General features: G+C 35.6%; 1 protein-coding gene across 1 annotated transcript in view; it reads left to right on the top strand.

Moving 5' to 3' along the window:
• Polr2A (RNA polymerase II subunit RpII215) overlaps nt 1-26,836 on the top strand; it is a 231,014-nt gene extending 204,178 nt beyond the window's left edge. The window contains exons 21-24 of the mRNA XM_090376751.1: nt 5,521-5,703; nt 11,215-11,418; nt 20,015-20,201; nt 25,432-26,836. Coding sequence (XP_090232877.1) covers nt 5,521-5,703; nt 11,215-11,418; nt 20,015-20,201; nt 25,432-26,738 — 1,881 coding nt within the window. The 3' untranslated portion in view covers nt 26,739-26,836. The remainder of the gene's footprint in view (nt 1-5,520; nt 5,704-11,214; nt 11,419-20,014; nt 20,202-25,431) is intronic.
• The last annotated feature ends 625 nt before the right edge of the window (nt 26,837-27,461 follow it).

Here is a 27,461-nt window from a genome sequence, read left to right as displayed (position 1 = left end):
AGCTGGTGCCCTTCCTGCTTGCAGAATGAAAATCCTCAGTAAAATTGCGGGTTGGTTAGTTTTAGGTATAGAGCTTGGGTATCTAAGGCTACAAAGGATCATTGTACATAATGTATAAATTTCATGTATTTTGGATAGATGATGATATTGTGACCACTGTGTTTGCTTGTTTGCTGAATGAAACACCAGTTTCCCAGAGAAAAATAATAAAATCCTCATTTGAGACACTAACTGTGAAAAAATGCCCATGAGAATCCTCCCCTGTTGACAGGATTCGAACCCAGGCTTTTCCAAACAGCATGGATAAATAGTGATATCGTAACCACTCTGTTAGCTGTAAGAACTAAATTGTGAGATGCCTTAACAAAGCTTACATCCCATTTTGTAGGATGGAAAACTAGGATCATCTAAACTTTCAGAATGCAGATTAAGAAAGCCAAACAAGAATTGATGTCCTCCATGTGCAGGGTAAAAGATGAGTATCAATACCATCTCTTATAAAACAAGTTCCCATAGAATTCAACAGAGTCCCCTTCGGAGTCGATATGCTTTTGCCACCAGTACTGCAATATGTTGATTCCAATTGCAAAGAAATTTTTCTCTTGGACTTCCAGCAATGACATCACTGTTAGTGGCGAAATGGATGCCAGCCAGATAATTTTTCAAATTAGAAAATAGGTGGAAGTCCAATGGTGCTAAATCTGGTGAATATTGGGGATGGTTCAAGATTTCAAAGTTGCACTCGTGCAGTGCAGCCATGGCAGTGACAGGCTTGTGAGCAAGTGCATCCTGATGGAACAAGGATTCTTTGCTGAGTTTTCCTTGGAGTTTGTCTTTGATATTTTTGTGCAAACACCTCACAAGGTTTGTGCAATGTGCCCCTGTGACAGTCTGGCCCTTCTGAAGATAATCCACTAGCAACACACCATCAGCATCCCCAAGAACCAGTGCCATCACCTTGCCAGCAGAAGGAATCAACTTACCTTTGGAGGGAGAGAAAACCTTTACCATTGTTTGGACTTCCCCTTTGTCTCTGACTGAAAGTGATGGATCTATATCTCATCCATGGTCACAAACCTTGCAAGGAAACTTGCTGATTCTGCTTGAAAACAGTGCAGATGTTCACTTGACTTATCAACTCTTTTGTAGTTTGTTCTGCTGTTAACATCTTTGTGACACATCGTGCTGACACCTTTTTCATAGCGAGAACTTCGGCTATTATGTGATACACATGTTCAGATGAGCTGCCCAAGACTGGCAATGTGCCAAATTGTCACTCATTAACCAGCTTATGCACACAGTCTATAACTCCTGGACTGATGGATATTACAGGTCTTCCACAACATGTGCCATCTTCCAGGCTCTCCTCCCTTATTTCAATTCTGCTGCCCACCTCTTAATCCTGGAATAAAAAGAAAGAACCTTCCCCTAATGTTGTAACCTTATCCTCATGAATTGCCTTTGGCATTAAGCCCCCTTTTTCCCAAATATTGGATTGCGTGGTGACTGATTTTTGTCCATCTTTCCTCATTCACATAACTTTATTAACTTCAGGACCTGTAATTAAAAAAGAAAGTTGGTGAGTTACAATATATTAAGTACAGAAATTTTAACACTGCCACTATTCTTTCATACTCAGGCCATGCAGTGTTGCCAACTCTTAATAATATTTCCCGCTAGCTGCATACTCAAAATCTGCTATTTTTAACACTTAACCCGGCAAATTTTTTTAAATTTTCATTTGTTTGTACTTTGTAGTGAATAAAAACAAACAAACAAACAAATAGTTTGTTTGTTTAACAAACAGAACAAACAAACAGAAAATAAATAACTTTTAATAAACAAACAAACAAACAGAAAATAAATAACTATAAATAGTTATTTATTTTCTGTTTTTAATATAAAATCAATATCTAAAAATCTAAATTAATTTTGAAATTGAATACCTCCTCATCATATGCTTCTTGTATACCTATTTTGCGAAGCACTTCTTCAGGTAAAACATTAATTTTTACAACACTTTTCAACTCTTTTGAGCCCGTATCATACTGATAAGATTGCATTAACCATGCCAACACTCGTTCTTTTGCGTGTTTTGTTTTTTACTAGATTTTAGTTGCTGAATATTCTTTCCACATCTGCATTGGATAATAGCAAAATTAAAATACCTAATGCAAATTGGCTAATTTCTTTAAATGGATTTTCACCGCTTGCATCTCGATATTTCGAATCTTCTGACCAAAACTTCATTGTATTGTTGATGTTTTCCCATTTAACAAGAGTAATGTTTATACAGTAAACCCCCGCTTTTCGCAGGGGTTACGTTCCTGAGAAATGCTGCGAATACAGTCTGTCCTCGTATAGCACGATAGTTGCGTTCCTAGAAACCCTCGTGCAATGCAAAATCGTGCAATATAAACAACAGGCCCTATGGGAAAAGTAGGGTTAGGTGCCGACCACCCAAGATTGAACACACATTTGGAACCAAAACATTACCAAACACAATAAATAATCGGTAATTTTAATCGTTATAAAATACTTACGTATTTTATAACGATTAAAATACATAATAAAAATAATATTATATTATAATAAAGTATTTTTAGTATTTTTTAATACTAAAAAAGTATTTTTTACGGATAAAATACGTATTTTATTCGTAAAAAATTTATTATATTAAATAAAATAGTCGTAATAAAATACTTACATATTTTATAATACGTAAGTACAAACGTAAGTCGTAATAAAATATTGCTAATGCTTTTGCTTCTATCGTAAGCAAACTTGCTTTTTGTTTGATTTTCTATCCAAAGAGATGACAGCCGTTCCATCTCTTCCAATTCTTTGTGTCTTAATCTAATGTATTTTAATTACACTTTGAATTGTTCCCGCTATGAAAGTTGTTTTTATTTTCTCTGCATTCTTTGTAATTCTCCGCGTTGCCTCATTTAGGTCTGTAGCACGTGCAATATCACATGGTCTTTCATTTCGCTCAAGGCGTTTCACAATTTCATATTTTTTCTCTATCGACAGAAGCGGACTGGCCATAAGCCTTACGGAGGAAACCACGGTGGGCCAGAGGCCGGTGTGATTTTGGCCATAAACCGTAGTATGAGGCCACTACAAATTTTCCCGGGTAAGAATTTTTGACCCAGTCCGCCTCTGTTTATCGATATTGCTTCTTGTTTTTTTTCTCTGAATCTGCAGTGTCTTAGCCAGGACACTTCCTTTTCACACCTTTTAAGTATTTTACTAATTTTTAGGGAATAAAGCACAATTACAAACGAGGTGGCACGCTTGATACACAGAAACAAAGCTGCGCGCGTGTAGCAACTGAATAAACAACACCGTAAAGGCCGAGATACACTATTAACACCTCACATTTTACTAAAGCACATTTCTGGGGGTTACTACCATAAAACAATAAAAACAATTTCCAGTTACGTTTCTGCTAGTGGAATCTGTTATAAACTGGCAGTAAACTCCATCTAATTGCATTTGCGATTATATCAATAGCTGGAATTGTGTTGGTTTTTACGTTATTATGGTGAAATGTGTTTCCCCTTCACTGATATAAAACACATAAATACATTTTCAGAATCTTCTTCGTTCCTATCGTGTTGCGTTCAGTTGGGGTGATTCCACATTCGACTGCCATTTCTTGTAAACACAAAGGCGAATCATGTATAAGCGAATTCGGTTCGTGTTATATAAGATAACGTTCCCCTTTTTTATAAATCGCGTATGATCGAATTCGTGTAATGCAAACACATGTTATATGAGGACCAACTGTACTGAGTTATGGCTCCCATAGTAATAAAGGGGTACCATTCCAAAGTATGAAATATATAAGAAAAACTAGTCTAAAATTTTTGTCTATGTATGTATGTATTACATGTACCTTCATAATATGGCTATGTACATAGACAGTACATAGTGAAATGCAAGCATATGGCATCGAAATGAAAATAAGAAACAATTTAATATTAAATGTAATATTTATTAGAAATTTCAAACAAATCTTTAAAACCAGTGCCTTTGCTAGCTAAAGAACTTATCCCGCCAGTGCTATTACCAGTTCCGCTAAAGTGTTGATAAAGGAGTTTTGCCTTTTCACGAATGATGAGTGAACTTAACGGAATTTTATTTTGAGTTTGGTCTTCTATCCACAGATTTAAGGCTTTTTCCATTTTTTCTAATTTAACATCACGAGTTACAGAGCAAATTTTTGAAGCAATTAGTGAAGCATGTTTTCACGGACACTACGGGGGATTTTTTCTTCCGATTTTTAGATTGATCGTACTGTTGACTCATTGATTTTATAATGTTTTGCCACTGAGGAGACACTTTCACCATTAGAAATTTTGTCTAATAACTCAATTTTATTCGCTAATGTCATCACCTTCTTTGATCTTTTCACATTTCCCTTGTTATTCGTAGCCATATTTTTGTATGAGTTAGAAAGAACTTGTCCACAATAAAGTCACTTTTAAGGTTTCATTTTATATTAAATCAGTGACTGCAAATACAGATACCATGAATAGCAGGGGTTTACTGTACTACGATTGTTTAATCTGTTAAATCAGAGCCTGAAATATATGTATAGTGAATGTTATTTTGGTCTGATTTTAATGAAATTTGAGACAGCGTGACAAATTTTCACTGCATGTACAGTGAAGTGAAAGCAATTGCTTTTATATATTATTAGTTAATCAGTTAATAATTGATTGGTAACAAGATAAACACTTATTTACTTTTCACTTCTATTAATCACAGAAAGAGAAAAAAATTCAATTAATTGAAGTAAACATTTGTGAATGCAATGCACTGTGGTCATTTTAGGTCCTGTGTAATGTGTATATATCCCTGTGTACTATGTATAAAATAAATAAATAATATAGATTTATTTGTTTACTCAGCATTCCCTCTGAGTCAAACTAACTTGTTTGACTCAAAGTGGCTGCTGCTTTGCCATTTTATGTATAGAGGAGGAGCAGTCAACTCACCAAATACACTGAATTCCTCAAAGTTGATTTGCAAAATTTCAACCAAAACAGGAGGCCCAGCTTATAACACTAGTGTTATTCCTGGATCTCCCATCCCCTCCAAGTTATTTTGAGGCTGTAATGTGTTTACATTATATTTTTTGTATCTGCTAAAAAGTTCCTTCAGTATAATTGGTTTACATGGGCTTAATGGGATTTAAACTTGTGAAAGGTATATTTTGACAACGATTTTCATCAAGTTCATTCTTGAAATGCACTCTGTAAATTTTCTACACCAGTTGAATTAGATGGTGTATTTTTCATAATTTCCTATATGAATTTACATATAATGTTAATATATTAAATATATTACTGTTTGATATTTTATTAATAATTTATTGTTTAATTTATAATATAGTATTATAAATTATAATGTATATTAATATGAGTATTAAATCATCTTTATAAAAATGTAAAAGATATATCCCAAAGAAAGACATTGCCATTATAACCTTCAGGTGATTTTTCTTTTTAGGTGTATATGCATCTTCCAACAACTGACAACAAAAAACGTATAGTAATTACAGACACTGGCGAATTCAAAGCCATTGCAGAGTGGCTGCTAGAAACTGATGGTACTAGCTTAATGCGAGTATTGAGTGAAAGAGATGTTGATCCTGTAAGAACATATTCAAATGATATCTGTGAAATTTTTTCGGTATGTGTAAATTTTTATTTTATTTTTATTTATTATATGGATATCACCAACTGTTTCCATTACTTTCACCTTGATGGTGACATATGCACACATTTTCCATCTTCATTTATCTAATTTCTTTACTCTTAGTGCCTAGTTATATAGTTTAATTGGGCATTGTGAATAATTTTTGTTTACTGACCATTTTTTCTAGAACCACATGTGTTATGTGCTATACAATGAATTTAAATAAATATGACTCTGAAATCTTACCATTAGTTAACTTTTGGGTATGTGAGTGGTATTCGTAATATTGTTTGTATTTTATTTGGTCACTTACAAAGTATAAGTGTCCAGTAATAAAGAACATTCCATAATGTTTTACTTTTGCTTCTTCACGTCCTCCTTGAGGGCAAATAACAAAACCAAAAAGTGTTTGTTCTGGTCTCTGAAAAAGCCATTTGCTGCTTCCTTGAGATCATTGTCATTTGAAAAATCACTACCCATCCAGGTGTTTCTTCAAGTTTCTAAAGAGGAAATAATCAATAGGAGCCAGGTCTGGACTGTATGGTGCACAGTTTAATTCTTGGAATTTGCAATCTCTCAGAGCAGCAATTGCTTTGTGGAACTTGTGTACAGAAGCATTGTCATGGAGAAGAACGGCACCTTGTGCCAGTTTTTCTCATCTCTGTTCCTTAAGTTTTGAGAACAGCAACAGCATAGGCATCTCCAGAGATTGTTTTCTTATGTGGCGTGCTGTCTATCAAAAGAATTCTTTCCATATCCCAAAAATAAAGGTTGGCAGTAGTGACCCTTGGTGCTTCCATTGCATAGCCTCTTTCCTGTTTTATGTGGGTGCAGATCAGTTTGGTTTATGACAAAAAGAAACCAAAAATGCTAGTCCATCAACTATTTCTGGAACCTTTTATAAACTTTTTCCTTGGAAATGTGCTTAAATGTGACCCTTGAACATTTGTTAATAGCATGAGAGTCCATTGTTTGTGTTACTGAGAGTAATCATACCCCATCTGCATATTTCAGAAATGATATGCTTTACCCATAAATCCACACACATAACATCATAATATATTGTACATTCATACCAGATTTTATTGACATAAATTTCTTTTCTCACCTATTTTTTGTTATTTATACCTTATATTTTTCATTGTATTTTTCGATCTATTTATAATTCAACACACATTTAATCATATCCCTGAAGAATGTAGTAAGCAAATACCTCTTATTGTTCAAGGCACAATACAGGGCAATTCAAAGTAGTTTCCAAATTTTGTAAACCTGTAACTTAGTGTATTTTGAGTTTAATAAAACATATCAAACACAGAATTAAAGCTGTGATCTCTATTGGTGACTGATAATTATGAGTTTGCCAATAATTGTAATGCATTATAATGTAAACAGCAAAGTGTCAACTTTCAGTAGAGCAGAATGAGGCATTTTTCATTCTGAACATTCAAAGTCCACCACACAAGTTCAACGGACTTTTTATACTCTATGGGAAAACAGCCCATAATGGGGAACTGTTTTTCCATATCGAGTGCAAAAATTCGTCACATTAACTGGCATGCGAATTGTATTTGTATAGATTGTTCTTTGATACATGCCACGAAATTGGAAGAGCACATATAAATGATAAAATCAAGAAAATATGAGGACAGATTTTGTTTGAAATCTTAGAATATCAATATATCAAGTTAGTCAAATCTCACCTTACTATGTAGGGAATTTTGAGAAAGGAATTGAGCCTAAAATCATAAATGCTACAAGCCATTAGAGAGGCCTGACGTAGCCCAGTGGTCAGGAGCGAGAGTGCATAGCACGCGTTCCTTGAGTGGACCGGGGTTCAAGCCCGTGACTACTAAATACGATAAATATTTGTATTGACGATTTATTGTAAACTCTACTGACTTGATTGTCGTGCCAGAGTATAAACAGAAAATTTAGATATGGCTTGTAGCATTTATGATAATAAGAGAAATTTCGTGGTGTTTTTTTTTTTTTTTTTTTTTCATTTTGGTGCACATCAATTACATAGAGGGTTTTGTCAACCATTTCATTTTCAATGACAAGTGCAGTTTTCATTTGAATGATGAAAATGTTAGTAACTGGGGAAAGTGAGAAACTATGCTTTTGTGGAGCTTGTGTTTATGTGTGATAGACAGTTGAATGTTTTGGTCATGAAGTTTATGGCCCATTCTTCTCTCTGGGAAAACCATCTCTAGGGTTGTGTATTTTGGCATGTTAGAAAACTTACTTCTCTGTTGCATATTATTAAAGGCAACCTTACTCATCAAGTCCATATACAAACAATAAGGTATACCTACTCATTTTAATTTTCTTTATATTTTTGAATTTCTGGATACAAATTTTCCAACTCAGTAGAATTCAGCATTTTGATTCCATGGCCATTCCATCACACCATTCAGTTTTTTCCCCTCTGTGAACTTCAAGTGTAGGTTTTCGATTATAGGGACTACAGTTCCAGTGTGACTTCCACTTTTCAGCAGCATCTCTCTCTTTCCCCCCCCCCACACCTCCATAGCCAGGTGGGCAGGAGCAGCAGTGCAAAGCACACGCTTCTTGATTAGACCGAGGTTCAAGCCCATGACCACCAAATACGGAGGATTTTTTTTATGTAAACCCCAAACACGAGAGGTATTAGAACCTGTAGTACTTAGTACCGTGCTTGGGTTGGAGGTTGAGAAGACAAAAGAAGATATTTGTTGACATTGGACTTGAACTTCTGTAGACTGTAATTTTCAGGAAATACGTATGAAGGAAGATGAAAAGTTGGTTCTGTGAGTTTGAAGTTGGACAGTAAATGGATGTTGGCTGGTGGCAGCACGTGTTCAGACTGTTTTGAAAGAGAGAGTGGGAATTATAGAAGCCAATTCAGAAGAACAGTGCCCATGGAAGTATCTGTAGAAGAGGCATGCAGCAGAAACAGTACTTCTATGAGACAGCAAATGGAGAGACTCTGTTAGAGATGAATCATTAATTAACCTAACTGCCCTCTTCTGAATGGAATCAAGAATCCTGAGAGGGGTTTTGGGGGCACTACCCCAGATGTGGGAACAATATTCCATGGCAGGGCGGATTTGTGATTTATACAGAGTGAGTAGCTGTTTGGAAGAAAAGTAACGCCGAGAGATAAAGAGAAAACCAAGTTTTTTAGATGCAGAGGAAGTAATATTTTTTAATGTGCTTGTGCCAAGAGAGATTAGAAGTCAGGGTAATCCCCAAAAGAGATATATCATTTTGCCTAGAAATCGGAATGTCACTAAAGATAAGCATAGGAGCAAAAGAAACCTTTTTGCAAGATATAAGACAAGATTGAGTTTTAGAAGGGTTGAAATCAACTAAGTTGGCTTTGTCCCACTGGAGAATTACCTGAAAATCGGCATTTAAGGAATTGGTAGCAGATTTTTGAGAAGTTGAAGCTGATTGAGCAGGGCAAGGTTTCTCAAAATGGAAAGTAGAATGCATTGTGCTATCATCAGCAAAACTATGGATAGGATTTCCAGTCAATGGAAGAAGGTCATTAATATACAAGAGGAAAAGAGTGGGGGAAAGAACTGAACCTTGGGGTACACTGCCATTAGTGGAGAAGTTAGAAGACAGAGAGCCATCTACCATCACCCTCAGTGAGCGATCAGAGAGAAAACTGGATAACCAATTACTAAAAACAGTTGGAAAATCATACGATGGAAGCTTGTTTAGAAGTCCTTTATGCCAAACACAATCGAAAGCCTTTGAGATGTCAAGAGCAACTGCTTGTGTTTCACTGAACCTTTCCATTGAATTAGTCCATAAATGGGTAACATAAGCTAGAATATCACCAGTGGATTGGCACTGACGGAATCCATACTGGTGATTGTTGATCAGACAGAAGGTTTCTAGGTAGTTTAAGAGTTGGTGGTTAATTGATTTCTCCATTACTTTAGAAAGAGTAGAAGTAATTGCAATGGGACGATAATTGTATGGGAGGGATTTGTCACCCTTTTTAGGAACTGGCTGGATATGAGCAAATTTCCTAGCAGAAAGAAAAACACCTTTGGAAAAAGAAAGTGAAAAAAGGCAGCAAAGAATAGGAGTAAGTTCGGGAACACAGGTTTTGAGAACAAGTGGAGAAATACCATCGGGACCTGGAGCTTTCTTAGCATCAAGATTCGTCAAAATCCTGACATCCTTTTGACAGAAGACCACAGGAGGCATTGAATGGAGCATGTTGGGAATGGTGGGAGGTGTTTTACCAAGAACAGTAATACATGATTTGGAAGAAAATTGGGATGCTAGCAGGTCAGCTTTATCCTTGGCTGAAGTGACAACAGAACCATCTGGTTTGGACAGAGGTGGGAGCAGAGATGGGCAAAAGTTGCGGCTAATAGCTTTGGCAAGAGACCAGAATGCTTGGCTACCATTAGGGCAAGAAGCAAGTTTTCTACTCTTAGCCTGTTCAAACTCTAGTTTGGACTGATTAATAACTGCTTTACAATTGTTGCGAGCTCTGGTGTAGGCAGAAAATGAAACTGAAGAATTCAAAACAAGCCAATTACGATATGCAACGTTCTTCTCTTGCCAACACATTTATTGGTAAACCAAGGTTTAGATAAAGGACAAGATTTTAAAGTGGAGTGTGGGATAAAGGATTCCATTCCTGCAAGAATAATTTCACTGACACGATCTGAGCAAACATTGACATCAGAAGTTTTGAAACAGTAATGCGACAAGGAAAAGAAGAAAAGAAATCTCGCAGGTCATTCCATTTTGCATTCTTGTAATGCCAGACAACGCGAGGTTGGGAATAGCCATGAGATAAAGGCTCCATTGGAGAGAAGAGAATCGCCAAGTTGTGATCTGAAGTGCCTAAAGGACCTCTCACTTCGACCGTGTACTTAGAAGGGTTGTTTGTGAGAAAAAGATCAAGCGTGTTGGCTGTATGATTAGGATTGTCCGGTATTCTTGTAGGTAAATGAACAATCTGTGCAAGTTCAGGGAATGACCACTGCATATCCCCGGAGCAATATGGCCTTAGTTGCTAATGCTCCTAAATACCAAATAACAACAAATCCCCCCCTCCATCCGCATGAAAATTGTCAATCTGAAAATATACTTTCCATAATGTTCTGTATATATTTTGATCCATATAAATGAAATAGTCTTCCATACAACTGTAGCTTTGTTCCAATAACCATAGAAATAAAGAGCAAGTTTATCAGATCCTATTACCAATATATTTACACATTCTAAAGAATAGAATCCAAGTTGCTGGTGACCAAATACCTGTAGTCCTGCCGTAACTTGCCATTATCTTCTGAATACCTTATGCTGCATATTAAAAATGAATTCTAATCCAAAATTTTGGACATCAAAATGGATCCTGCAAAATTTTATATGACGAGAAATTTATTTTGTTTTGCCAATGTTTCATTTTGAATAATGTAATTTATGTGGTGAATTGTAGACTAAAAATGGAATTTAAACATTTGTTATTGTGATTTTTCCCTCTAGGTAATGGGTATTGAAGCAGTCAGAAAGGCTGTTGAAAAAGAAATGAATCATGTTATATCTTTTGATGGTTCTTATGTTAACTATCGTCACCTTGCTTTGCTTTGTGATGTGATGACAGCAAAAGGCCATTTAATGGCTATTACTCGCCATGGTATCAATAGACAAGACACAGGACCCCTCATGAGATGCTCATTTGAAGAAACAGTACGTAAACTTTTTTTAAATTCATAATTTTGAGTTTTGTGTGTGAAGACTAAAGATGTGAATTATGGATTAAAAGTCTCTCTAAATAATTTATTGAATTAGTAATGCTCACTGATAGTTTTATATATGTATAGATTTTTGATTTGCAAGAGCTGAACATTTCTTATTTGTCTTCAGATCGGGATCATATTTGTAAAGCACCCAAATTATTAATGCATTTTGGTATGTTGAGCAGAATTCTAAAAAATTGTGCACTTTAGGGAGTAAGCTGTTTGTGAATCTACTTTTTTTTTTTTTTTTTTTTCACAAGAAATATGCCCTCTCGCAGTCAACATTTGTGTTATTCCCACACTGTATGAAAAAACAACGTTTAACACCATGACTAAATTAACTTCAAGTGAGAGTTTGCATTGTGATCCTAGAAAGTAGAAAAACAACTTTCTAGGAGGACAATCAACAAAACAGTAGACTGACCATTGAAGATATACATTTTACAACCGTGTTTTACTGATGGTTTGTGTCCTTGTTTCTAAATGGCCAGTGTCCTTTGAAATATTGTGTAAATGTGTGAGAGAGAAATGATTTTATTTTACATCCAAAGTCATCAAGAAAAGAGATTCAACAGTTTTGAATACCTATTTTTATATATATATTATACTAGCATATGTAAATTTAATGCCCTTAAACACACTTCGAAGTTTATTATTCAAGAAACGGCATGTCCAATATATGATTTCTGTTCATCCAAGAGTATTTGTCCACATTGAAGTTTACTGCAGCAGATGTTTCTTTAGAGATGCCATGTACTGCAGCTGTGATTTTGCCTTTCATTCTTCATAATGTTTACACTTCCTACAATGTAGATGTCTTTCAAGAATCCCCACAGGAAATAATTGCATTCTTACAGATCCAGCACTGAATGATCATGATCAGTACAGTGGTTATGACCATTCAGTCCCATGTAATCCAGGATATCAGTTAGAGATAACACTGTCATTAAATGTCCCTTAAGAAATGAAGTCCTACATTTTCCGTATGTTGTCTTGCCTCATCTTGTAAAAATATTTTTAATGTGAAAACATCTATGGCAGCACTAAAGTAAAATCGATTGGTAACAAAAAATTCTTGTAACGGAAATGACGCAATTGATTGTTAACGTGATGTGGAAACATCTATGATGGCACTAGAATAAAATTGATTGGTAATGATTTTACTCTAGTGATTTACTCTTAATGTTGATTCGGGAGAGTAAGCCGCTGGTAGTAACATTATGCAAGAAAGCGGGTAGTGATATTATGCAAGAATAAAATACAGACTTTAATAAAATTGCTTCTCAAGATTTTGATCAACATCAACCTAAGTAGCAATGCAAAGTTTTAGAAATCTTAAGGTACAGTTGATAGACTAATAATAGATAGCGAATGCTTAAAAAGCGGTACTCACCTTGAATAAATCTGCAATAGTTTATTAAGGAGGGGTGGTTAACATTTCGGTTGAATTGTTGAGTTAAAGAAACTAAAGGAGGGACGAAGATTTAAGTGTTGGCTGAATTAAAATAGGCGCAAGGAAGCAGAAGTGTACACATCCAATCCTTGGTTGTCATTAAAGTAGGAAGAATAATTGAAAACCTAAATAAATAATACAATGAAGCCAATAGTCGTTATGAGGACTTTCATTAAATAAAAACGTCTTCAGTTGGCAAATGAGTGGGAAGTGAATGCACATAGTATTTAAGAATTTATTTATACTCTCGTGATGCACTTCTTGACATGTGGAAACTAACCACAAGAGGTTCCAAATTGGTGAAAGATTGAAGGGGAGTTTGGTGTTTAAAATTTTAAGATTGGAGTGGTACCAATCGATGGCTAGTGCTTCATATTGGAGAATTCTGTAGCTGGATTTTGGGTCTATGTTTTGGGTGGTAACGTAAATGCGTGTGTTGTTGTAATTGGTAAACTCGGTCCAGGTAAACTCACCGAAAAATCCCAAAATTTGATACCGTAATGCGGAAATCAATTCAAACTATTGTTTCACTGTAATAGATGTTGGAGCTTATGGACACGATAGTGATTCGAATGTTTTTAAAAATTCAAATGTTGGAAAACACTGTCCTCCTAATACCCTAATGGTTACTTCTTATATTAAATAGTGAAAAAATCGAAAAATTTGATACTGCTTTCCCTGCCCACTGTCCTCCCAAGTTGATATGCCTATAGTGTTTATCCCCCACTTGACACTGTTTTTAAATTGCAAATTTGTTTACCGATTTAAAAACAACAGTATGGGGAGAAACACCCTATCTCAGCTAAGCATACAGAAACACCCTATCTCAGCTAAGCATAATATATAATATATATATATTATACTAGCATATGTAAATTTAATGCCCTTAAACACACTTCGAAGTTTATTATTCAAGAAACGGCATGTCCAATATATGATTTCTGTTCATCCAAGAGTATTTGTCCACATTGAAGTTTACTGCAGCAGATGTTTCTTTAGAGATGCCATGTACTGCAGCTGTGATTTTGCCTTTCATTCTTCATAATGTTTACACTTCCTACAATGTAGATGTCTTTCAAGAATCCCCACAGGAAATAATTGCATTCTTACAGATCCAGCACTGAATGATCATGATCAGTACAGTGGTTATGACCATTCAGTCCCATGTAATCCAGGATATCAGTTAGAGATAACACTGTCATTAAATGTCCCTTAAGAAATGAAGTCCTACATTTTCCGTATGTTGTCTTGCCTCATCTTGTAAAAATATTTTTAATGTGAAAACATCTATGGCAGCACTAAAGTAAAATCGATTGGTAACAAAAAATTCTTGTAACGGAAATGACGCAATTGATTGTTAACGTGATGTGGAAACATCTATGATGGCACTAGAATAAAATTGATTGGTAATGATTTTACTCTAGTGATTTACTCTTAATGTTGATTCGGGAGAGTAAGCCGCTGGTAGTAACATTATGCAAGAAAGCGGGTAGTGATATTATGCAAGAATAAAATACAGACTTTAATAAAATTGCTTCTCAAGATTTTGATCAACATCAACCTAAGTAGCAATGCAAAGTTTTAGAAATCTTAAGGTACAGTTGATAGACTAATAATAGATAGCGAATGCTTAAAAAGCGGTACTCACCTTGAATAAATCTGCAATAGTTTATTAAGGAGGGGTGGTTAACATTTCGGTTGAATTGTTGAGTTAAAGAAACTAAAGGAGGGACGAAGATTTAAGTGTTGGCTGAATTAAAATAGGCGCAAGGAAGCAGAAGTGTACACATCCAATCCTTGGTTGTCATTAAAGTAGGAAGAATAATTGAAAACCTAAATAAATAATACAATGAAGCCAATAGTCGTTATGAGGACTTTCATTAAATAAAAACGTCTTCAGTTGGCAAATGAGTGGGAAGTGAATGCACATAGTATTTAAGAATTTATTTATACTCTCGTGATGCACTTCTTGACATGTGGAAACTAACCACAAGAGGTTCCAAATTGGTGAAAGATTGAAGGGGAGTTTGGTGTTTAAAATTTTAAGATTGGAGTGGTACCAATCGATGGCTAGTGCTTCATATTGGAGAATTCTGTAGCTGGATTTTGGGTCTATGTTTTGGGTGGTAACGTAAATGCGTGTGTTGTTGTAATTGGTAAACTCGGTCCAGGTAAACTCACCGAAAAATCCCAAAATTTGATACCGTAATGCGGAAATCAATTCAAACTATTGTTTCACTGTAATAGATGTTGGAGCTTATGGACACGATAGTGATTCGAATGTTTTTAAAAATTCAAATGTTGGAAAACACTGTCCTCCTAATACCCTAATGGTTACTTCTTATATTAAATAGTGAAAAAATCGAAAAATTTGATACTGCTTTCCCTGCCCACTGTCCTCCCAAGTTGATATGCCTATAGTGTTTATCCCCCACTTGACACTGTTTTTAAATTGCAAATTTGTTTACCGATTTAAAAACAACAGTATGGGGAGAAACACCCTATCTCAGCTAAGCATACCCCCCTCCTCAACACAAAACAATCAGAAAGAAAACGCCTTCACAATAATCACCCAATCACAGAATTCGACCGCACAATCAATCCAATCTACAATGCACACTGCGTGGAGACAAGTGTTAACCAGATAATGGATTTAGCCTTTAAGTATTATTAATAAGATTATTTAAGTATGTTAAGATAATTATAATACTTAAATGTTTGATTATAATTTGTATGATTTTTTGCAGATTTTACTCTGTGATTTTGATATAATTAAACTGTGATTATTGTCAGTAAGTATTATGATAATAATTAGAAAGTGGGATAATTTTTCCAGAGATATTTATACCTGTTACCATTGCCACCATAGATGTTTTCACGTAAAATAAAGGCGCCTCCATAGCCAGGTGGGAAGGAGCAGCAGTGCATAGCACACGCTTCTTGATTAGACCGGGGTTCGAGCCCGTCACCACCAAATATGGAGGATGCGGAAAGGTCAGGGAATGACCACCGCATATCCCAGGAGCAATATGGCCTTAGTTGCTAATGCTCCTAAAAACCAAATAACTAACAAACAAACAAACAAACATAAAATAAAACATTTTTCATGCATAGAGGGTACACATGCTGCTTTTTTTTTTCATGTTCACTCTTATTCCATAAAGAGTTGGAAGTGTGTAAGTCTTGTCTAACAGTATTTAAATGTGGATGTTCATTTAAATACAGCTATTTCAGACAATCATTTCACCGATTTCTATGTGCTACAAATAATCATATCCTCTACGTATGCGATATTTTCAAGTTTATTCATGCATCTCTTTCTGCCAACATTGCACTTCTCCTTGTCTATCACAGAACTAGACTTGAAACTTCTTTACAAACCTAAACTTTTTAATTTTTCTGGACCATGTCTACAACCAAATCTCACCCTGCACTTGTTCTACTCTGTTAGAGAACTGCCAATTTGGTTTTAAAAAAAAAAACCACATTTTTACATTAAACAATAAAACTGCTCAGTAATGAATTCCATCTTTCTTACAGAATTTTCCAGGCAGTGTGTGTCACTAATCAAAACTTTTATGTTGTTAGCAGAAGACCTTTCGCATCAGGAATATGTAAACTCATATAACCTGTCATCAGTGGGACCAACAGCAAATTCAAAATGGGAAGCATTCAAAGAATTAATCTTGGAAACTACTAGGCGTTTCAAATCAACTAAGAAATGTTGTTCAGGGTTTAGACTTAAATGGATGTGAAATGAACTAATGAGACATGTGGCAGGGAAGAAAAATGCATGGCATACATATAAATTAACGGGTGACACAGAAGCCTGTGATAGATATAAGCTGGTCTGTAACCAAGTCACAAAGGAGATTAGGCAGGCAAAGGCAGATCACAAGAAATCTTTGCCAAAGGATGCAAAATAAACCAGCAAAGAGTTCTTTACTTGTGTAAACCCTAGAAGGAAGGCGATGGAATATTATTGGTCTACTTGATATCCATGGTTCAACTGTTGATAATCCTGCTCAAGTAGCTAATAAACTAAATAAATATTTTGCATCTACATTCACACGTGAGGAGTTATTCAGGGAGGGGAATACCAGAGGTGTATTAAACTCTGGCAGTAAGCTAAATCTTGGAATAACTGAGAATGAAGTGGAGGAGAAATTGTTGAAGATAAACATAAGAAAGGCACCTGTGGTGGATGGAATCTATCCAGTTATATTAAAGGAGGCAGCAAAGGAAGTAAGCAAACCCTTAGCCATAATTATGAGAGCTTACTTGGACTCAGGGAAGGTACCCATGGACTGGAGATGTGCAAATGTTACGTAATTACAGACCTGTTAGTTTAACTTCTGTTCCAGGGAAATTAATGGAGGCACTGATTAAAGAAGCATTGCAGGATCATCTAGACAAGACTTCAGTTTTAGCTCAGTCACATCATGGGTTTGTTTAGGGGATGTCTTGTCTGACCAATTTGATTGGATACTATGATGTAGTCACAAAGGAACTGGATGCATAGAATAATTTTGATATCATATATTTGAATCTTAGAAAGGCTTTTAATACTGTTGCACATGGAAGACTGCGGCACAAATTGGAGCAGTGTGGCATTGGAGGCAAATTGCTGCTGTGGATAAGGGGATGGTGAAGTGGGAGAAGACAGAGTGGTAATCAGTGGACACTGCTCTTCGTGGACTAATGTTATTAGTGGAGTCCCCCAGGGTTTCGTGTTGGGTCCATTGTTGTTTTCTGTATTCATTAATGATATTGATGATAGTATATCAGATTTAATGTCCAAGTTTGCAGACGAAACGAAGATTTGTAGGGTTATTAATGATACTAATGACAATACGCTGCTCCAACAGGATCTAGAAAGGTTGAGCAAATGAGCTGAGAGGTGGCAACTGAAGTTTAACATTGACAAATGTAAAGTACTACATATGGAAAGCAGTAACCCCAGAGTAACATATCAACTGTGTGGTACTACACTGACAGTGGTAGGGTGAAAAGGACCTGGGGGGGGGTAATTGTGCAGGCAGATATGAAGTTTTCTGAGCATTGGAAACAGTCTGCAAGAGTAGCTCATGGTGTCTTGTCAATGTTTATACAGGAATTTTTCTAGCAGGGTTAAGGAGGTGATTATTCCCTTGTATAAGGCAATGGTCATGCCACACCTTGAGTGCTGTATACAGGTCTGGAGGTCTCATTTTAAGAAGGATGTAGAGCTGTTGGAACTAGTACAGAGAAGGGCAACAAGATTAGTGAATGGAACAAAGGGTTGCTCTTACAAAGAAAGGCTTAAGGTTTGCAAATTACAGTGTCTGAAGACTAGGCACCTGCGAGGTGATCTGATTGAGGTGTATAAAGCCTTGAATGGTTAGAGCATGCTCAATGCTGATGGGATTCTTCCTCTTGTTCAGAATAATTGCCAGAGTGGGCATAAATTGAAATTGAGGAAAGACAGTTGTAGAATAGATGTGTGGAAGTTTGCCTTTAGCCAGAGCGGGTGGTTAATTGGGCATCTGTCATTGTAGAAGTTGATAGCTTAAATAGATTCAAGGCAGAACTAGACAAACATCTGGAGCGAGTGGATGGGTGTTTTTTTTTTTGGCCAGATGCTATATAAGCTTGCTTTCTGGCATCATGTTCCAATGCTAATGCTAATAATATGTGGTATTTATCATTGAGCCATAATTGATACTTACAAGTGGTTACTAATCCTTTAAAGAAATGGCACATCAATCATTCAAAGATAATAAATTCTCTTTGGAATCAGATTTAAAATGTAATTGATTATAGCCCTCAATCAGTTCTTGGACAACATGCACAAAAAGGGTCATAAATTTAACTTTAAAAAGAGTGGATGCAAACCAAATAATAATAAAAAAAATTGAATAACCTGTTTGACTTCTTCCTCCTGTAGGTGCTTATTCAGCTGACCTTTGATTTCCCCAAACTGTCAGTCTCAGCCTCCTGTAGAGGTGACTTATTCCAGTAATTAATTACTCACTGGCTAAAAAAAAAACTTACTACTATCCAGTGTAAGCCTCTTCCCCTGTAATTTGAATTTATGGCCCTTAGGGAAAATTTCACCGTCATTCATTTTACTTTCACCTCTTAGAGCCTTATACACCTCAATCAAGTCTCCTGTGAGGTGCCTACTATCCAAGTTCTGTATCCATTTTCTCCTGTGATTCAAATTCTTTCCTCAAATGGATGCCTTTTTGCCAGTTTCACCAGGTGAATTGCATGTCTTTGGACCCTTTCAAGACGAACAATATTTTCACTTAGGTTCAGTCTCTATATTTAGACACAATATTCCAATTGTGGCCTTACAATTGCCTTATTACTGGAATAAGTTACCCACAGGAGGAGGGAAATGCATGGGTTGTCTATTTCCTTTTCTTTTATTATTTATTTTATTTAATTTTATTATTATTTTACTCTTTTTTTTTTTTTTTTTTAGCTTTAGGCTTCCTTGCAACTTATGGCCATTACTAATACTAATACTGTATCCATATTTAATAGAACTGTATATTTAAAAATAAAATTATACAAAAGTCATACTGGTGTATGACAGCAAATTAAAATACAATAAAAGGATCTTAAAATAAATATCAGTTCTGAAACTTTCCAGAGTCAGTGTTTTCTTCATCGGCAGATTATATGCTCTATATAAGTACACAGCATGGCTGCCAAAGTGAAAACATGTCTTCTCCTGTTGGTAAGTATTAGTAAACAGCCTGCCTAAGTACTACAGATTCAATAGCAGCGTGCTGCACTATACCTGATCATGGTTCTTAACCCTTTGTGTTGTTCCTGTATGAAGTGTCTTAAATCATAAAATCTACTTGCACTGTCAATTTTTGTGCTTTTATAATTCTTTTAGAAACTCAGTTATGGTAGTATGAGTGTATTCTCTCTTCTGTTTAACAGCACCAAACTTAATTTTCTCCTTGAATGTCAGAACAAGGTTCAAGAAATTTGTACTCCACCAAATATGCATCCAGTTCATAATATTCTTATTTGGTTTTTAGTAGGGCATCTAGGTTTGAGAATTCATTTAATTTTAAATATAAACTTCTTTCAGGTTGATGTTCTGATGGATGCTGCTTCTCATGCTGAATTAGATCCTTTGAAAGGAGTATCGGAGAACATTATCATGGGCCAACTAGCCAGAATGGGAACTGGGGCTTTTGACTTGATGCTAGATGCTGAAAAATGTAAACATGGTATTGAAATCCCAATGAATTTACCAGGATTAATGGGACCAATGGGTAAGTTGAGTTTAAGTGTAGTCACCGTGAAGGTTACAGGGTGGTTAATGAAGAAAGGTCATAACTTCAGGAGCTGGTTGAAGGAGAGTTGAAATGGGTGTGTGTGTGGGGGGGGGGGGGGATCAGCTGTCAAGGCTAATTTTAAGACTGTTTGAAATTTAAAAAGATAGGTAGCTTTTTTATAATGGTAAAAAATAAGCATGTAAACAATAAATACTTTACTAGGTATGTTTTTACTTATTCTTTATTTTATTTTATTATTTTTCAATATTTTTTACAATTCAAAACTCCACAGATATTCTTTAAAATTTGAGCAGAGCCATATCTCCATACTGTTCTTGGAGTTGGACACATGTATATGAAGTTTCTTACTTGAAATGAACATTCCTTAGCTCATGAAGCTATGATATTTCCTTTTGAATCACCATCTGTAATTATAATGAACACCAGTGTTAATTCAGTATGTTCATAATTTTTCAAGAAAAAGTTGTGACAGAGAAAATAAAGAGATTCTTAACACTGAATAAATTTAATATCTAAGAACTTCTGATGAAATCTAATTTTTTTAAATATTTTAAATGCATTTTAAAAGATTTTAATACAGTACTGTATTCCTTATGTATTGATAAACAAGTCTGGCTCAAAATTGCTGGATTTAGGAGTTTATACTGTATTTATTTGTTTACTTTAAATTTGTTTTCTGAAATTTTTCATCGTAATAATGATATACCTTATGATAAATATCAAATAAAAATATTTCTATGTTTTTGGTTTATGTAAGCTGTTATCAAAAGTTGGTACCAAAAACTAAAACAAAAATGTACTATACTCTGCTCTGCTGTTCATGGCAGAGTATACATTAAATTCATAAATATTGAAAACATTGGGCAAGAACTCACTGGAATGCCATTTTAGCTGTTAAGTTTACTTTTGAAAATTAAGTTCAAAGTATTACGGTTTTTAAACTGCCCAAAAAAGGTTTTCCAAAATGCTAAGACAATCACAAGTTCCATTTAATCTTAGTGTCTGAATGTCAGAACCTACATGATATTTTGGTGAAAAATTCCTGCCAGCTCGACAGTTTTCTCATAATCAGGTGTTTCTTCTGGTATTCGTAATAGTAATAATATTCACCGTATGCAATCGACGCTCTTTGTAGCGACCCTCCCTTTAATGTTCCAACACGTTGTAACTTCCTCTGTGGTTAGTCCCTGCCAATTTCTCATTAACTTAATGCTATTTTACATTCATTATACAAACGTTAAAAACAAAAGGATTTCTGAATAATGACTATAAATTTCTACCTCTGGATCTGAATTTCTACTTTTTTATTGCAATATTCACATTTAAAACTGACAGTGCTTTAATTTTTTTGAAGTAACTGATGAGTTTGCAGCCTGACCTTGAGAAATCATTTGTTAAAATTTCTCACACTCTTTTCTCATAGTGCAGTGATGAATTGAACATTGGCTAGAAGTTAGTTAGAGTGTATGTTTATTGGTATGGCTCCAAGAAAGCAGATAGCTCTACCATTTGCAGATAAAATTAGGATTTTGCAAGCTGTATATAATGGTATGCATTCTAAGACTGACATCGCCAAACAGTTTGGCTTTCCTAAGAATACTCTGTTCACTATTCTGAATGATCGGAAAAAAATTGAAAGTTTAAAGAAATCTACTGCACTGGGAATGGAATACGAGCACAAAAGGCGAAGTATCCAGATCTTGAAAGGGTACTTTTAGAATGGATAATGATGATGCCTGTAAAAAACGTTCTTGTAGATGTTAATCTTTTAAACGCTAAGGCGGCGCCTCCGTAGCCAGGTGGGAAGGAGCATGTATATTGCACACGCTTCTTGATTAGACCAAGGTTCGAGCCTGTCACCACCGAATGCGGAGGATGCGGAAAGGTCAGGGAATGACCACCGCATATCTCGGAGCGATATGGCCTTAGTTGCTAATGCTCTTAAAAACCAAATAACAGCAACAAACACTAAGGCTGAATCATTTGTCATTCGAATGAATATTGAAAAATTTAAAAGTTCAGATGGATGATTTCAGAAATTCATGACTCATCATGGCCTGTCTTTTAATAAAGTGTTTGGTGAAAGTGCAGCTGTGGACATTGATGCTACAAAGGAAGTAAAACGTTTTTTGCTGACATATGACCGCAATGACATCTTCTTTGCTGATGAAACTGGATTCTTTAATCATTGGGAAAGCCCAGAAGCATTGATGCTTTAAAGGTTTGAAGACATTACCGACTATGTATTGGGCAACCCAAAAAGCATGGATGACATCACAAATGTACGAAGAATGGAACAGAGACTAAGATCGCAGAAACATTCATTAATATGTGAGAACAGAAAGATTTTGCTGTTTGTGGATAACTGTACCATTCATTGTCAAGTAAAGAGACCTACGTGCATCACTGACTTAGATCGCAGGATGAGTGAGAACAGGAAAATTTTGCTGTTTGTGGATAACTGTACCATTCATTGTCAAGTAAGTGACCTATGTGCATCACTGTTGAGTACCTACTACAAAATATGACATCAATTCTACAGCCACTTGATCAAGGTGTAATCCAGTGTTTTAAGAAAAACTACTGAAGATGTTATTAAGCAAAATTGTGCTATGTCTTGAAAGCAAAATTCAAATCGACATCCTGCAGCAAGTATTTGTGTTTCAGCATGGGATAAAATTGATGAAAAAGTAATTGCCAGCTCTTTCAAGCTTGCTGGATTCACTGATGTGAATGATGCAACGTGTGTGTGAAGTTTCTCATGCTGCTTCTTTTGTTAACTGTGAAGAACAGTCCGATAATAGGGAAGAAATATTTGAGCATGTGCATCATCACCTAAACTTACAGAAAAACTTAAGCTTCAAAGATTACACAAGTGAATGTGGACATTGAATGTTTCAGGATTCATGCCTGAGTTCATATGAAAAAGATAGAGATGCAGGTTGTAGAGATGGTCTGCTTATACTTTAGCATGACTGCATATACCAGTAGTTTACAACTAATCATTTTAACTAGAATATTATTATTGAGGCTATTTATTGTTATATTATTAAGCTTTTTAGACATTTCATCTAACGTTTTCAATCAATTTGACATAATTTTTTAATCATTGTTCCAGTATAATGGAACTTTTTGACTCTATTAAATGTGTACCTTGGATCAGTTTAAGTGTGATTGATTATACTGTTTGGTACAACTGTAAATCCATTTTCTCCTGGATGCTCTTATTCAATGGATTAGGATGAAAGAATAAAAGCATTATTCAACGGAAGTAATGACTGGGATTGTTGGAACAAGCTTCTACCTGGTGTTGTGCAAGTGAACAATTTGAATTAATTTGAGGAAGAACTAGACAAACTGTCAGAGGAGATAGTCAGGTGATGTGGGAAGTTTTTTTTTTTTTTTTATTTATAAGCTTGCTTTCCTAATATTAAACTAATACTAATACAACCCAGTTAAAACAGTTTTGTGAAAGTTATACACATGGCAGTGATTATATTGAAGAAATATGATAATGTAATAAATAACATAATAATAAAATATACTCTGCTATCGTTACTTGGTCGCTGGTACTTTTTTCCTCACCTCTTGTGTGCCCTACTCTCCGTATTCATGCATCACAGTTTTTCTTTGAATGGTTTTTGAGAATATAGTCTTTGATGCTAAAATTTGTCTTCTATGCAGTATCTGTTTTCAGTAACTATCTCATATTGTGTCACATTAGCATGGGCACCTCCGTAGCCAGGTGGGCAGGAGCAGCAGTGCATAGCACACGCTTCTTGATTAGACTGGGGTTCGAGACCCGGTCTAATCAAGTCACCAAATACGGAGGATGTGGATAGGTCAGGGAATGACCACAGCATATCCCGGAGCAATATGGCCTTAGTTGCTAATGCTCCTAAAAACCAAATAACAAACAAACATTAGCATGCAACTCTGAATGGAAAAATATCACTAAGGATAAATGAACTTTGTAACTTCAAAGTTACAAAGTGACTAATGATATTTTGCCTTAATGAAATTATAATAGTTAAGAGGACTGATATTTCTTATTTTACAATGACCTTCACAAAGAGTTGCCCTGATATTGCACTATTTTCAAACAAATGACATTGCCAGGGGATAATTTAGAGAAATGCCAGACATCTGTTATTTCTCCATTACTTGTATCTTGAAGCCCTCCAAACCTCGGCCAGTAATGGTGTTATTTTAGAAGTTTTGTCATCCCCAACTCCTGTTTTTGTCTCTGTCATAGTAACCTCCCAAACAAATTAAGATCCCAGCTTTAGCCTTAAACTGTCTTTGCCATTTTTCTGCATTACAGGCTTGACCTATTGAGGGGGACCATTATATCATGTCATTCTCTACTTTACTGCAGTTTGACCTTGAAGCTAAAAGAATGTGATTCATTCTTTTAGCTTCAAGGTCAGATATTTCTTCCGTTACATGTTATGGTGTTTGTTGATTGCGATTGGAAGTTAATATATTGGGTTATGATTCACCCAATCTGAATAGGTGTTGTTGTTTCCCATTAGTTGTCAGCTTGTATATACTTTCCTACATTACATAAATTGAGCTAGCCCTTTCCCCTTTACAAATAAATGAGTTTTCAATTTGTATGTGCAGTAAACTTTAAAAAAGGGTTGTGGATGCTACTAAAAAGCAAGTGTAGTACATTGAATGTATATGGATTTTCAACTTATATATAAACCATTGCTTTATTCATAAACTGCTAAAAAAAACCTTATATATCAATGTTATCTGCCAAAGTATTGGTGAAATATAAAAATGGCCTTGAAAATGGCAGGGCCTACTTTTAATGCTTTCCCACTTATAGCATTCTTTAAAACTAGCTCCTAGAAAATGTTACATCAGGACTTTACTGTATTGCTTTTGCTTCATGCTTAGATGAGGTTCCTTTGTATAATGTTTTGTACTCTAAGCTTTTAATATAATTTTTGTATCTTAGCACTGTTTGAGATTATGCTAATCTGTAAAATGCATTTATTTATATTGGCAAACTTTAAAAAAGCGTACTTCCACCATGTTTAAAATTGTTTAAAGTATGAAATTCTATTACCCCTTACCTCTGAGTTATCTTGATCTTGTAATTTCAATAGCAATATTATAGTAGAAGCTTGATTTTTAAATATGATGAAACTTTATTTCCTGATTAAATGTATTTAATCCATTATTTTTTATGTAGGAGGACCAGGAGTATTTTTTGGTAGTGTTGCTAGTCCGTCAATTGGAATGTCTCCTCAAATGACTCCATGGAACCAAGGTGCATCACCAGCTTATGTTAGTACTTGGTCTCCGGGTTTGGGAAGTGGCATGACTCCTGGTGCAGCTGGATTTTCTCCTTCTGCTGCTAGTGATGTAAGTGGATATAGTCCTGGGTTTAGTCCAGGTTGGTCTCCTCAACCAGGATCTCCTGCATCCCCCGCATCTCCTTATATTCCTAGCCCAGGTGGGGCGTTGTCTCCAAATTATTCCCCATCATCTCCAGCTTATGCACCAACATCTCCTTCAATGACTCCTCAGAGTCCAAGTTATTCTCCAACCTCACCTTCTTATTCTCCTACCAGCCCAAGTTATTCACCAACTTCTCCTAATTATAGCCCAACTAGTCCCAGTTACAGCCCAACTAGTCCCAGTTACAGCCCAACTAGCCCCAGTTACAGTCCAACTAGCCCTAGTTATTCACCGACCAGTCCAAGTTATTCACCCACCAGTCCAAGTTATTCACCTACTAGCCCTAGTTATAGCCCAACCAGTCCCAGTTACAGTCCCACGAGTCCCAGTTACAGTCCCACGAGTCCCAGTTACAGTCCCACAAGTCCTAGTTACAGTCCCACGAGTCCCAGTTATTCACCTAGCTCACCAAATTATACCCCAGCATCACCTTCTTATTCACCAACAAGCCCTAGTTATTCACCAACAAGCCCCAGTTATTCACCAACTTCTCCATCTTACAGTCCCACTAGCCCAAGTTACTCCCCAAGCTCTCCTAGTTATTCTCCTCAGAGCCCAAGTTATAGTCCTGGTAGTCCTAGTTATTCACCAAGCAGTCCCAAATATTCACCTACATCACCTTCTTACAGCCCTACAAGTCCAAGTTACTCACCTGGCTCTCCTCAGTATACTCCTGCCTCCCCAAAATACAGCCCAACATCACCCACATATTCTCCTACCTCACCATCATACTCACCTTCCAGCCCCAAGTATTCTCCCACCAGTCCTAAATATTCTCCCACAAGTCCAACATATACCCCTTCATCTCCAAAATATAGTCCCACTTCACCTCAGTATAGTCCGTCATCACCAAAATATTCACCAACTTCACCTACTTATTCTCCCACATCTCCAAAGTACAGTCCCACAAGTCCTACTTATTCTCCCACAAGCCCCAAAGGTTCAAGTTATTCTCCGACTAGTCCTGGCTATTCACCATCATCACCAACATACAGTCCAACAAGCCCTAACATAGATGATGACAGTGACATGGAGTAAACTTTTCGTATATTACATTTGGATGTCAAATGTGTTTTAAAAAAAGAAAATGGAATATAAGTTGTTAATATTCATGACCAAAGTTGAAATTTTTTTTATCCTTGTAAATGATTATCGCTTACATTTATAATGCAGAATACTGCTTTGTATCATTTAAATGGAATGCCATGCGGCTTTTTTGTAAAAGATGTGGTATTCTTTATAAAAGAAGTACCTTTAAAATACTGTATCTATAGTAGTAATAAATAATATAATTATTGTGAATGTCTGGTTTTTTATTTTATTTTATTATTTATTTATTTTATTTATTTTTTTTTTTTTTTTTTTCAAACAAAAAAATATATTTACAGACATTCAAAGTAAGTTTCTGCTGTTATATACAGCTTCTCCTGTACATTACTCTTTTGAATTTCCATGCACAATTATGTGCATGGAAATTCAAAGTTACATGTAAAAATCCCATGTTAATCTCTCACTAGTGTCATTGTGGTTTATGGTTGTCTATCTCAGTGCATGTTGCATATTGTGATTTTTGAACCTATAGTACTTGTAATCCCGTGCATGGGTTGAAGGCTGAGAAGATGAAAGAAGATATTTGTTGATTTGAACTTCTGTAGATTGTAATTTTCAGGAATATATTTGGTGTGTAAAAATTTACAAGGTGTATTCTAGTTTTAATCCAGATTTAAAATGAAATGAATGTCACATGAACTGATGAGACTA

Source organism: Mastigoproctus giganteus, chromosome 1 (genome assembly GCF_048544385.1).
Source record: "Mastigoproctus giganteus isolate SK-2022 chromosome 1, ASM4854438v1, whole genome shotgun sequence".
NCBI lineage: Eukaryota > Metazoa > Arthropoda > Arachnida > Uropygi > Thelyphonidae > Mastigoproctus > Mastigoproctus giganteus.
This window is presented reverse-complemented; position numbering and strand designations above follow the sequence as displayed.